Source organism: Vulpes vulpes, chromosome 5, assembly GCF_048418805.1.
Source record: "Vulpes vulpes isolate BD-2025 chromosome 5, VulVul3, whole genome shotgun sequence".
NCBI lineage: Eukaryota > Metazoa > Chordata > Mammalia > Carnivora > Canidae > Vulpes > Vulpes vulpes.
Genome location: NC_132784.1, coordinates 58,635,701 through 58,649,431, shown reverse-complemented (window position 1 = coordinate 58,649,431; position 13,731 = coordinate 58,635,701). Strand labels below are relative to the sequence as shown.

General features: G+C 48.1%; 1 protein-coding gene across 1 annotated transcript in view; it reads left to right on the top strand.

Moving 5' to 3' along the window:
* Window positions 1-13,731, top strand: part of PARD6G (par-6 family cell polarity regulator gamma) — a 94,384-nt gene that overhangs the window by 22,092 nt on the left and 58,561 nt on the right. Inside the window, exon 2 of the mRNA XM_072758169.1 lies at window positions 1,924-2,146. Coding sequence (XP_072614270.1) covers window positions 1,924-2,146 — 223 coding nt within the window. The remainder of the gene's footprint in view (window positions 1-1,923; window positions 2,147-13,731) is intronic.

The following is a 13,731-nucleotide window of genomic DNA, read 5'->3' as shown; positions in this document are numbered from 1 at the left end:
TGGACACGAGTAAAAACTAATTGCTCCGGAAGTTAGTTTGCATTAGATAGAGATGGCAGAGATGATGGCTTTTGTTCAAATAGATATTCATGATGTGATGACATAACCAAATCTGAACAAAACCACTTTAAATCTTGTAGGTGTGAACTCTTGAATCTTGAAAGGTTTGCTCACCCTGGGCCAGGAGGTGATGGTGCTCGGGATAAACACTGAGAAGATAATGCAGGAGGGATTTTGGGGTTGCTGTGCCGTGTTCACAGGCCCGGGCTCAGAGGGCGCCTCCTGCTGCGGCAGGGATGAGCAGAGCCTTGGTGAGCTCAGGGCCTTCCTCCCCTTACCCAGTGTGTGGGAGGCCCTGGGGCTTCTGCTTACTCATCCAAGGTGGCTTTTCTCAAACCAGTATTTTGGAACGTTTCACTGTTGTGCGCCTTTAAGTATTTTATCCCTGGGGCAATGCAGGATGGCTGAGGACTTGGTTTTCTTCTGCTTTTTGAAAAGGGAAACTGATCGGGGAAACTGCAGGGATCTGCAGATTTGGGGATTTGGAGATTGCCTTAAAAATCAGAGGTTTCATGTGTTTGGTTCTCAGCCCAGCAGCACCAGCTTCTTCTGGGAACTTGTTGAAAATGCAGATTCTCGGGCTGGCCTCCAGGTCAGCCAAGTCCAGACCTCTGGGGCCTCCAGGTAGCTCTTATGCCCACCCAATTGGAGAGGCACACAGACCCATATGGTCTGAGTTGATTTGCCCTTGACTAATTGACATAACATCTAGATGATGTAATGACCCTTTTAGTATAAACATCAGACGTTTCATTTTTGTGTATTTTGGAACCCCTGTAATTAGTTTTCAGATATATTGAAGAGCACTGCATTTGTCCTGCCTGAGGAATAAAGGTCTCTTTTGCCAAGTGAGGAACAGCAAAAATCCAGAAAGCCTTAGGCCAGGCAGGCCGTGTGCCAGGGTCCCAGGATACTTCAGCCTGTGGGAGGTGACCCAGGGTCCTGTCCCAGCAGATCACTCTCGGCCCTGAGCCAGGGACTGTCAGGAAAGATGGGCCTGGGCATTCCCCAGAGCAGACAGAGCAAATACCAGCTTTTTAGGGAGAGAGACCTGTTCTGTGTTTTTGGCCAGCACGCAGGTCTCCCGAGATTTCTGAGGCCTCCTTCTCACCACTTTCCTTACTTCCTTCACTTCTGCTTCCACTTCCCATCCTTTGGAAGGACAGCCTTTGGTCTTTTTGTTTTTTTTTTTTTTTTTTTTTTTAAAGATTTTTATTTATTTATTCATGATGGACATAGAGAGAGAGAGAGAGAGGCAGAGACACGGGAGGAGGGAGAAGCAGGCTCCATGCACCGGGAGCCCGACGTGGGATTCGATCCCGGGTCTCCAGGATCGCGCCCTGGGCCAAAGGCAGGCGCCAAACCGCTGCGCCACCCAGGGATCCCCCTTTGGTCTTTTTGAAATGCAAATCATATCAAATCAGTTCATCTCATCCACCATCCCTGTAATTAATTTCTTTTTTTTTTTTAAAGATTTTATTTATTTATTTATGAGAGAGAGAGAGAGAGAGAGAGAGGCAGAGACATAGGCAGAGGAGAAGCAGGCTCCATGCACCGGGAGCCCGACACGGGACTCGATCCCGGGACTCCAGGATCGCGCCCTGGGCCAAAGGCAGGCGCCAAACCACCGAGCCACTCAGGGATCCCCATTGTAATTAATTTCAACAGGGCTTTTCTTCGACAGCCTGAGCTCCAGTACCTGTCCTGTCCTCAGGATGTGGGTCAGAGGTGATAGAAACAATCTTGCACACTTTTGACTCTGCACAAGCTCCCCCCGCTGGTCCCCGGGCCTCACGGAGGATGGAAAACACCTGTCATTAAGTGAACAAGCTACTCATTTACACCTTGTCTCTTGTGTTTTAGTTTGGGGCTGAGTTCCGAAGGTTCTCCTTGGACCGGCACAAGCCTGGGAAGTTTGAAGACTTCTACAAGCTGGTCGTGCACACGCACCACATCGCCAACACAGACGTGACCATCGGCTATGCGGATGTGCACGGGGACCTGCTGCCCATCAACAACGATGACAACTTTTGCAAGGCGGTCTCAAGCGCAAACCCTCTGCTCCGGGTCTTCATCCAGAAGCGAGGTACGGGGCGTGGGGAGCTGCTTGTCAGTGCCATCACACACAGGCCACATCCAGGGACGTCGGGCAGCACAGCACCATATGGTTCTTTTTTGTAACCTGTGCTGGTAGATTAAAGAAAGTCATGTTGGTTTGGTCAACATTAATTTATTAGAAGGGCTTAAAAATTTTAATGCATTTTCCATCTTAAATAGTGTTGACTTCTGATTTTTAAATACTGAGGAAAAAATAATATTGATACTTTCATATTTTAACTGGAAGCAAGGGGGTCACTGACAGAAGGGCATTAGCCAGTAACCCAAGAATGAAACTTGTGGTTTCCTGTGTGTGCTTCCCACTGTCTTTTTAGGATTGGAAAATGATGCTGGCTTTAAATTATAACTTTGGTTAACTTTTCGCTCTGAGGACCTAGCTTTGCTGTAACAGTATCACTTTATGGGAAACAAGCTGTAAGTTAATGGTTGAGAGGGACGGTTGGGTCAAGGGGTCCTTGTGCTGCTCACTTCTCAGCTGTGTTTTACATATGCTTTCTCATCTCTAAACTTGGGAGAATCTTCACATTTCAAAATAACACGCTGAAGGAAGGTACTGCCTGCAGGAGGGGGTTGATGTTGGGCAAATGGTATTTCCTGGTTGACTTGGTCATGCCTGGACCTTCTGTGCCGTAGTGAGCACACTGGCTACCCATGGGGGCAGAGCACCCTGGGGACCCTTGCAGGGTGACTCTGAGGCTCACTGTGTTTGCTGTGGGGGACTCACTGACCAGTCAGGGAGCTGCATGGACACAGTGAGTAGCAGCTGCAACATTTGGGGGACAAGGAGGCCTGGCTCGGGGCTGTGGTGTAGGGCCTGGCGCCTGGTCCTAAAGGCAGGCAGGTGACACAGTCCCCACTGGGCGTGAGGCCTGATTGAGCACACGGTCCCCACGCCATCCTGAGGAAGTAGGCAGGCCGTGCTGTGAGTGCCCGCTGTTGTGGCGATAGAAGGGGACACATGGAAAGTAAACTGCAGGAGATCCCTTTCTGACCCGTCCTCTGGCACAAGATCACACAGCTCAGCATCTGCAGGCTGTGCTGAGCCGGGACGTCCTGCTGACGGTACCGAGAAGCCAGCACAGCTGTCACTTCCTCATGGGGACTTCGCCTCCCTGCTGGCCCTGGGGTGTGGCCCTGCCTATCGACCAGTGGTTGCTCCACACCACTCTTCTCCATGAGGCCTGATCTCAGGCCACTGCACTTCATGACCTCGCGTCCCCTCCACCCAGCTTGTATCCTGTCATTCCACGTCTCTGTGCCATGTGTGTCGCCATCCTCAGGGCTGTGCTGGCGTCTGGCCATACTCCACCATCCATTGCTCTGCCCCAGCCATCTGAGGCTGTGCTGTTCGCTCACCTTTCACAGAAAGGCTTCACGGTGGATGTGTGAGCCTCAACTCCTGTCCCCAGGAAGTGAGGGCTGCCTGAGGCTCGGAGCTGGGGTGGAGGCACTGCCAAGGGCACTGTTCCCTAAAGCTCCAGTGGTCGTGATGCCCCGTGCTGCTGACTCCCCGAAGCTGCGGTGGTGCCGGGAGCTCCAGGGTTCGTGTGCCTGCAAGGGGGACGCGCTGACTTCTCCAGGGCGGCTCACACGCCACTGGCTGGGCCCTGCCTCCTGTTTCATTATTTACTATGCTCGGTTTTCCTGGCTGGCCAGGGTCAAGGTGTCCGCTGACCCCCGCCCTTCTGTCATGTGACAGTGAGGAGCTAGGGGACCTCCATTCCGTCACTGCCTCCACACCTTCTCGCTGGCTCTGTGGCCAGCAGGTCTGTCATGACCTGCTCTGTATGACAACAGAGCCTCTGCCTTGGGCCCCCATCTCTGGGGAAACTCAGGCTGTATTCTCGCTATCTTCAAGGGACCCTCACCGTACTCACTGTGTGTGGTTAGAGGCAGGACAGCTGTGTCTCTGTGGGTGGGGCGAAGCAGGAGCCCCTTGACGGGCTCCATGTTCAAGACAGACCACTCGCTGTGAGGAAGACAGTGTCCCCGTGGGCAGGCTGCTGCTGGGGCCTCCCTGGGAGGCAACACTGAAGTCCCATGTCCTTTCCCACAGCAAGGGTTCTGAGACATCAGTCACGTAGTGCTGTATTCATGGCTCCACTATGGCTGCAGCCACTTGTCCTTCACTTATAACTTCATGAGCCTTGCTGTGGACTTTCAGAGAAAGCTGCCCTCTCCCCCAAAGCCACACAAATGTCACAAGTAAACTTCAAACCAACATCCCTGATGGATAGGGACGTGGAAACTCTTCCCCAAAGCACCAGGACGTGGAGTCCCGTTCTCACAGCAGACCTTGTGTGGAAGGCCACAGACCAGGGGTGGGTGCCCTAGATGTGCCATGGGACAGCTGAAGGGACAGACGCACACACGGGCACCTTGGGGAGGGCGTGAGGTGGGAACCACCGGGAGTGCAGGCTGCTTCCGGGGGGCCCCCCTTCACAGTATGTCCTCTGACGTGCAGAGTCTGTGTCTGTGAAGTGGCTCAAATGTGTTTGTTGCCCAGAATTGATGCTCAGGACCCTTGGTGGCCATTCACAGACATGCTAGCGGCAGAGATACCACTGAGATTGGAAAGGGCACCGCTCCACCTTCCTGCCTCTGCTCTTATGCCGGAAACTCGTGTCCTATCCATAGGCTGTGTAGTGTCATATTTGTCATTTTCTTGCATGTATTCTTTTTTAAATTGAGGTAAAATCCATATAATATAAAATTTGCCATTGTGCAGTTCAGTAGCATGAACACAATCTCAAGGATGGATGACCGTTCCTCTGTAACACTGAGCACTCTGTCCCATAGACACTAACTCCTCACACTGCCCTCCCTGCAGCCCTGCCACCCGCCACCCTGCTCTGTATCTGTATGGTTGTGACCCTTCTAAGAAGCTCACATAAGTGGAATCCCACAGTATTTGTCTTTTTGTGACTGGCTTGTTTCACTGAACACAGCGTCCTCAAGGTTCATCCACATTGTATCATATTGCACAATTTCCTTCCTTTTTAAGATTGAATAATACTCTTTTGTGTGGACAGGGCACATTTTGTTCATCCTCCATTCATTAGTTAACATAAGGGTTTCTTCCACATTGTAGCTATTGTGAATGATGCTGCTGTGAGCGTGAGACAGATATCTCTTTGAGACCTTCCTTTCAATTCTTTTGGGTATAGACCCTGTGGTATATATATTGCTGCTTCACGTGGTAGTTCAATTTTTAAATTTTTTGAGGAAGTATCATACTGCCGTCCACAGTGGCTGCACGGGGGTCCAGTTTCTCCACCTCCTCACCAACACCTATTGTTTTCTGAATTTTTTAATCTTTTTTTTTTCCTTAACGTGGGGCTTGAACTCACAACTCTGAGATCAAGACCTGAGCTGAGATCAAGAGTTGGACACCTAAGTGACTGAACCACCCAGGTGCCCCTCTGATTTTCAATAGTAGCCATCACAGTGGGTATAAGGTGGGATCTCGTACTTTTGATTCCTAAGTCCCTAATATTTAGCGATGTTGAGTGTATTTTTAGCGCCTAATGGCCACTTGTACAACTTATACATCTTCTCTGGAGAGACATGTGTTCAAGTCCTTTGCCCATTTTTGCACCAGATTCTCTTTGGTTGGTGAGCTTCAGGAGTTCTTTATATTCTGGGTGTTAATCCCTTGTCAGATATATGACTTGCAAGTATTTTCTCTCATTCGGTGGGTTGCTTTTTTCTTCTGTAGGTTATGTCTTTTGATGTATTTGTAATTTTGTACAGTTAAATTTGTAAATTGTTGTTGTTGTTGTTAACTGTGCCTTTGCTGTCATATCCAAGAACTCACTGCCAAATCCAATGTCCTGAGGCCTTTGTCTTAAATATTCTTCCAAGGGTTTTATACTTTTAGGTCTTACATTTAGGTTTTTAGCTTTTATAATTGGCTGTGTTAGTCTTCACTGAGATTTTATTTCTCCCACAGCTTGAAGTTACTGTCTCCTGTCCTCTCCTTACACCTGTTGGACTCCTGGGAGTAGCTCTTGCAGGAAAGGTCCAGTGATCACCAACTTCCACAGCTTTTGTTTGTCTGGGAATGTCTTGATTTCTCCCTCACCTTGCAGCACAGTTTAGCTGGATGTAGGATTCTCAGTTGGCAGGTTTTTCTTCTTACAGCACTTTGATCGTATTGGTGTGCTTTGTCTCAGATCCAAAGTTTTTAATGAGAAATCCACAGATAACCTTATTGAAGATCCTTTGGATGTTCTCATGCTGCTTTCATGCTTCTCTCTTTGTTTTTTGAAAGTCTGATTATAACACATCTCCAAGTGGATCTCTGACTTTATCTGACTTGGAATTTGCTGAGCATCTTGAATTTTATATTCATGTCTTTCTAACAGGGAAGTTTTCAAAACATTCTTCAAATATTCTCTCTGCCCCCTACTCCTTCTCAGACTCCCCCGTGTATATGCTGGTTCTCTTGATGGTGTCCCACAGATCCTTTAGGCCTGTTTGTTCTTCTCATGTACTTTCTTTTCCATAGTGTTGATCATTTCCACTATCCTGTCTTCAAGTTCTTTGATATTTCTTCTCTCTACTCAAATCTGTTTTGAATCCCTCTAGTGAATTTTTCATATCAGTCACTGTACTTTCAGCTCCAGAACGTCTTTTGGATTTCTTTTCTGGTTTTCTACTTTTTTATTGATATTTCCATTTTGTTCATACTTCTTTCATGATTTTACCCACATTTTCTAATTCTTTGAGCATCTTTTATTTAAGATTTTACTTTATTTATTTATTTGGAAGGGAGAGAGAGAGAGAAGGAGAGAGAGGGAATGAATGAGTGGTGGAGAGGGGGAGGGGCAGAGAAAGAAGCAGACCCCCCTGGAGCAGAGAGCCTCACCTGGGATTTGATCCCAGGACCCTGAGATCATGACCTGAGCTGAAGGCAGACACTTCACTGAAAGAGCCCCCCAGGGGCCCTTCTTAGAGCATCTCTAAGACCGTGGGTTTAATGTCTGACTAGTAGATTTGACATCAGGTCTTTTTTAGGGACAGATTCTGTAGAATTAGAATTCCCTTTTTCCTTTCAACAGGCCAAACTCTCCTGTGCCTTGTGATTTTTTGGCTGAACACGGCACATTCGAATCTCCTGATGCGGTGACTCTGGAAATCAGACTCCCCCACTTCCCCAGGCTTTGCTGTTTTGTTGTCATCATTCTTTGGATGGTGGCAGGCTGTCTCTGTCCCGAGGATCAGCCCAAGGTGCAAACTCAGTGTCTTCTGGGGTCTTCTCTGAGCCTTCTCTTGGGCAGGCACCATCCTTCCTAATTTCCCACGTGTGCAGCTGTTTCTGAATGTCCTAATACGTGGCTCCCAAAGGGGAAAAGTGAGAAACCACAGGGGCATCAGGGGGCACTCGCCCTCTCAGTGCCATTGCAGTCACGCAAGCTGGAGCCGGAGGGGCGATAGCAGTGGCGGCAGCCTCTGTATCTGCACCTGTGTGGTCAGAGCAGAGACTCTGCTCTTGGAAGGACAGGGTCCTTTCTGCCCACCTGGCATCAGCAGGCAGCTCCTAAAACACGTGCACAGCTGCCTGCTGCAGGGCTGGGTAAGCTGCCCCTGTGCTCCAAGCTAGAATAGACCAGAATTGGCTCCTTCTGCTGACAGTTGCAAGCCTTCAGCAGACTCCACTATCCCAAAATAGTCCTGTCGGCCAGATTCTGCCCCTGCAGTGGTCGTTGGGGTCGGGGAGAAAGTCCTGGTGCTCCCTGCACTGCCCTTGTCCCAAAATCCCCCTGTGCTTTTCTTATGATGTGACTGTTGGAAATGACCCCAAGCATAGTGCAGGAGTGCTGTTGAGTTTTCATTAGTGCCAGAAGGATGTCATGTTCTTTATGTAGAAAATGCTCAGGATGCCTGGGTGGCTCAGCGGTTTAGCCTTCGGCCCAGGGCGTGATCCTGGAGACCCAGGATCGAGTCCCGCATTGGGCTCCCTGCATGGAGCCTGCTTCTCCCTCTGTCTGTGTCTCTGCCTCTCTCTCTCTCTCTCTCTCTCTCTGTGTATGTCTCTCATGAATAAATAAATAAAATCTTAAAAAAAAAGAAAAAGAAAATGCTCTTGGTGGTGAGTTCAACATTATGAATTGGTAATATATACTAAACACATGTCTTTAAATAGAAACACATAGAGCACAAGGGTTCATATTTGCTCAGTGGATGAAAACATGATTGAAAGGCTTACAGGAACCTAACCCTATACTCTCCCTGGAGCCATGGCTCAGTGTTCAAGGAGACTTTATAGAACATAACCACCAAGAATAATGATAATCAACTCTGTATGAAAAGTCCAGAATGGGCAAATCCATAGAGACAGAACAGATCATGGTTGCTAGAGGGAGAGGGTATTGGTAGGTTGGGGTTTCTTTACTGGACAATGGAAATATTCTGGAATTCAATAGTGGTGTTTATTACAGGGCTTTGTAAATATACTCATAACCATTGAATTATACTCTTTAAGTGAAAGGATGTTATGGTATTTAAATTATTTTTAATGAATAAATTATATCTTAATACCTCTGATAAATTTTAAAATAGGAGATTTAAATCAGACTCTCCTGTTTCTGAGCCTCGATCCTAGATGATATCTAGGGCTCATCTTTGGCCTTTATTTCCAAAATTCAGCCATTTTCAATAGGTGTGAATACTTACACTTCTTAATTAATTTCTTTGGCATCACAACTCAAGACAGTGCTAAGGACCCTCCAATTGGCTCCTGAGGAGTTCTGTTTTGAGTCCATTGATGTGGACTCTGAGGCCTCCTTGTGTGTATATAACACATCACTAGCCTTTTACTTTAATGTTTTGCCCATTAAATAAGTTACAGAATCAAGAATTCACAGTGGGAGACTCTGGACTTGGACCTGGGTCCCACACACTGCCCGTGTTGAGGAACTACTTTCTCTGTCCCCTGTGTGCTCCTGTAGTCCTTCCTAAAGACTCAGGAATGTTTGGAAAGTTGGCCCAAACCAGCAGAGACACTCAGAGTATGTCTATTTTTAGCAGAATAAACAGGAAGTGCAAACACTAACTTTTCACCACTTATCCATCAAATAAACCCCTCAAACACCAGCACTCCCACCCAGCCCTCTTGTTATTTAAGAGATGGGCCTTTCTGCCCCCCCCCCCCCCCCCACCCCGCCGGCCCCAGCCCAGCCCAGAACTCAAAATGGAATCCTAGCTGACTTTTAGTGGCTGTTTTGTGGCTCAGATGATTAGCATCTCAGGATGTCACAGGAGGCTTGTGAGGACTTAATTGTGCCACAGGATTTTCAGCACAATTAAAATGTTCTGAAATATTTACCTTTACAGTAAACATAAATACTGCTTATTTCCGTGTGTCTGCTAACTGTGTGACTAATCAGAGGTTGCATGATTGGGGATGGTAGGGAGGTATTTGCTTATGATTTCACTTAAGGATGTTGCTAGAAAAAGTAATTGCAGAATGTTCTTCAAGGTAAACCGTATGTAATCGTTGAGAATTTGGTTATACACACTGGTAGAATCTTAAAATATTAGGTATATAAATTCTGCTTATAATCGCTTTTCTCAGATTCTTCATTAAGTACCAAGAGGTGTGTTTGTTTTAGGTTGGGGGCTCACTGTGCAGCAGGAGACACTCAGTGTCTCTGTCTTTCTCCAGACTCTGCCCAGGGTTTGAGGCTGTATGTGTTGAGGCAGCGGAATGTATAGTTTTGCTGAATTAACCTTGTCTATGTCCTTGTGCTTGTAGGAGCAGATGTAACACCCCCCCCCCCCCCCCCGCTGGCTCTTCTGACACATTTGCCTCTTTAATTGCCACTGATTCCTGAAAGTTTGCATGTTTGGAGAGTTTCTTTTTTTTTTTTTTAATAATTGAAAGAAAGGGCAAACAGTCTCCCACTGCTCCATCGTGGGAACATGCAGAAAACAAAATGCCTGAAGCCCACATTCACCCCTGGAGTGGGAGTGGATGGGGGGAGAGAATGTGCTGATGTAGCTCATTAAAAAGAAAACAAAGCCAGAGCCACCCACCATCCAGAAGAATCCAGGGGCTGGTCCTGGAAAGGCTGGCCATCTGTGCAGATGGTCGGAAGCCACGAGGTCATCGGCGTCTTCCGGCCAGCATGGCACACCTGTGCACCCGCTCTGCCCCTGCCCTCAGCTGACCTGTGTGAGGGAGGGAGGAACCCCCATCCCAGCAAACACCTTGTACAGGAATGGTGAGATGGAATTGGATTCTACTCTTTTCTTGTTTTCTAGTGTTATTTACTTTTACATATTCAAGCCCATGGTATGTTTATGATTTGGACTCATGCTTTTTAAAACTCCAATATATCATAAGCATATCCTGTCATTAAACTCTTTGTAAGACTTTATTTAAAAAGTCTTTTCTGCCTGTAACATATTTGTAAAAGAAAATTCAAACAATGTGGAAATAAACAACTCCATCACCCCAAGGTAACCACATTAGCATTTTGGTGAGCCCTTTCCAGACGGCTTGGTATAGGTAAATTAGTTGGACACAGTTTTATAGTAATAGGATCATAATATACATACTTTTAAATTAATTTTTAGACATTGTTTTAAGCTAGCATTGTATTTTTTACTTTTTGTAGATGTATGTAGATACACACCATCCTTTTAACAGGAGATATCAGTTATAAATATAAAAAATGTAACCAACCTCTTATTTTCTATTTCAACTGTTCCAACTTTTTATTCGTAGAAACTGTGTGGTACATTTTTACATATGTGTCAGGTTATCTTTGGGGTAAGTTAGCAGAGATGTCTTGCTAGGTGTGTACTTTGAACTAAGATACATACTTCCAGTGGTCTTCTTTTTAGCAGGGCATTTGAATGATATTTGGATGGAATCATTCTGAACACATCGTTGAAGATTGTCCTTGTGTGGCATGAACACTCATCTACCCTCTTAAAGGCCAGTGAAGGTCTGGCCAGAAGAGTAGGCTATGGGCTGCCCGCCTGTTAAGACAGCACCCAGCTTGGGACTCTGCAAGTCTGGGCCCTCAGCTAGGACCCTCTGGGGCTGTTACCCTACTATACCTGGTATCAGATGTCCTGCAATTTAGGGAGCTCCTCTTAGCCTGGCCTTCCTGGTGGGAGCTGCAAACCGTGGCTGGTACGCAGACCCACTGTTCCTGCTGAAGCCTCTGTGGAGACCAGAGTGGTTTGTCTGGAGGTGACCATCCCACTTGTTTCCTTTCCATCATGTCACAGTGGCTGGTCATTGGATAATTAACATGTTTATTTAAGCCAGTTGTCAGAGAGGAGGAGCTCAAGGATGTCCCGTTTGAAGGGGAAAGGCCAAGCATGGAGGCACAGCATGGGGCTTTCTTTTCATGTTTAAGCTGATGATCCTGAGCCAACTGACTGGTTATCAAGCTGTCTGTGTTAGCAGGATTTCTCTTTGAAAAAAATCTTTTTAAACAAAGAGCATACTCCTCAGATACTGTAACAGGGCTGTGTTTCTGTTACCAGGGTGTATTAGGGTTCTGTGCCTTCACTTATTTTTAGAAGAAAGGTATTCTTTGGCCCTTCCGATGGCCTGCCTGGTAAGCTCTATGCCCTGCACTCACAGCCTCCTCCGTGTGCCTGTCTGGAAGCTGCCAGAGCTGGGCACTCAGGCACCTCCCATGGGAGGTGGAGGCCTGGAGCCCAGCCGATCACGCAAGCCTGCACACTGGTCATCCCTCCCTGGGCTGACTAGATCTCACACTTTCCTCAAGCAGCGTGGGAGCAAACTGGATACTCTTCCCACCGTCTGAATGCAGGTGTCTACTACGGGCGCAGGGGTTGTTTGGTATTGGAGAGCCATGGGAAAGGTCAGCAGGGCCTCCGTGGGACCCGACAGACATGTTGCTGCAGGTGGCAGGTTATGGGAAGCCTGCCGAGCTGCCTTCTCTGAAGCCTGGTGATAAGTACACATGCCCGAATGTCCTGGACCACATGCTCTGTGAAGCAGAAGTGTCTTTGGAAGTATCTCTCATGGACAGGACACTGGGTTCAGTTAGGACCTAGTTGTCTGGGTTGGATGGAGTTGAAACCTGATGTACTATTGAATTAAACTCTGCAAGAAAGAGGAATGCCAGCCCCTTGGGCCTTTGTAAGCAAGGGGTTAACTTTGAACTATTCTGGCCATTTCTGGGGATGGGCAGCCACAGGTGTGAGCACAGAAATTTTGGAGGGATGATCTGGCCTTGCGTACCTTCTGAAAGTCAGGTCCTTGCCATTCCCCTTTGACTTGGGTGATGGTCCGAGGGAGGTCAGCCACCACTGACTTTGCACCATACATTGTAGGGCCCTCCACTGCAGATTCAGCTTCTCCAATGTCACTTGTGATGGTGACAGAATTACCAGCTCTTGGCTAATTTCTTCGTTTAGCTCAACTGCTATACTGATAGGCTCATCCCAGTTTGTGAGGCTGTGCCACTGCTCCTCCAGTTAGCAGCCCTGTAAGCACCCAGCACTTAGACAGTCACAGGTCACTTAGGGGCTTCTGCCCTCAGGGCTCTGAAACCCCACATCCTGCCCAGGAGCACAGTGACCACCCCAGTGAGTGTGCTGTGGGAGCCCCGGGATGGAGAATGGAAAGCCTGGCTTCTTCAGGATGTGGAGCCAGGCCAACTGAAGAGTGTGTGAAGTCACGGGAGATCACGAGGTTTTGGGGGGCTCAGTCCAGGAGAGCCAGGCTGAAGCAAGCACTGGGGAGATGGTGAGATGGCACCAAGGAGCTCCGCAGAGCGGAACTCCCTGGTGCCTGTGTCCCTGCCTGCACACAGTAGGTGTACACTGCGGAGCTGGGGACCAGATTCTGGCAGACGACACCGCTGGCCAAGAGACCACACAGGATGGGCAGACAGGAAGACAGGACACGTAGGAGAAGCAACCAAAGGACTCTGTGACCACTTGCATGTCTCATGGGTGTCTGTACGCAGATTACCCTGAGTTGAGATGTTTCTTGGCCTGTTTATGAAGCAGCTGGCTGAAACATCTGTGTAAGTGAGAACTAGTTGGTGGGTATTAACGTCACGGTGTTTTCTCTGAAGCATTCTGCATTTGAAGCATCTTTGCTAGACAGAGGCACCAGCATGGTGGACCCGGTGAGGCTCTTCCCTAAGCCCGAGGCCCCCAAATGTACACCTGAGTCGTGCTCTTAGGGTAATTAGGCTGAGTATGCTACTTACGGTATGATTACTGGTCATTTTGAAGCTGATCAGATGACATTCTATTTGGAGAAACATCTTTTTAGGAAGGAATGAGGTTGCTGGAGAGAACGTGCAGTTACCGACGGCCCTGGAGGGCCCATGAGGAAGAGGCTGGACCCTGGGTGCAGCTCCCATGGAGCACACTAGCTGGACTGCTCCAGGGACAGGCTCCACCCACTCTGGGAACCGTGTCTTTCTAAAAGGTGTTTTCACTCCAGAGGGCAGCGGTGCAGGCCAGCAGGCAGTGTCGGGGGCCCCCACTCCAGCCAAGACCTGGCCTTGGCAGGATTCACCAGGAAGACTGCCAGCAGCCAGGCAG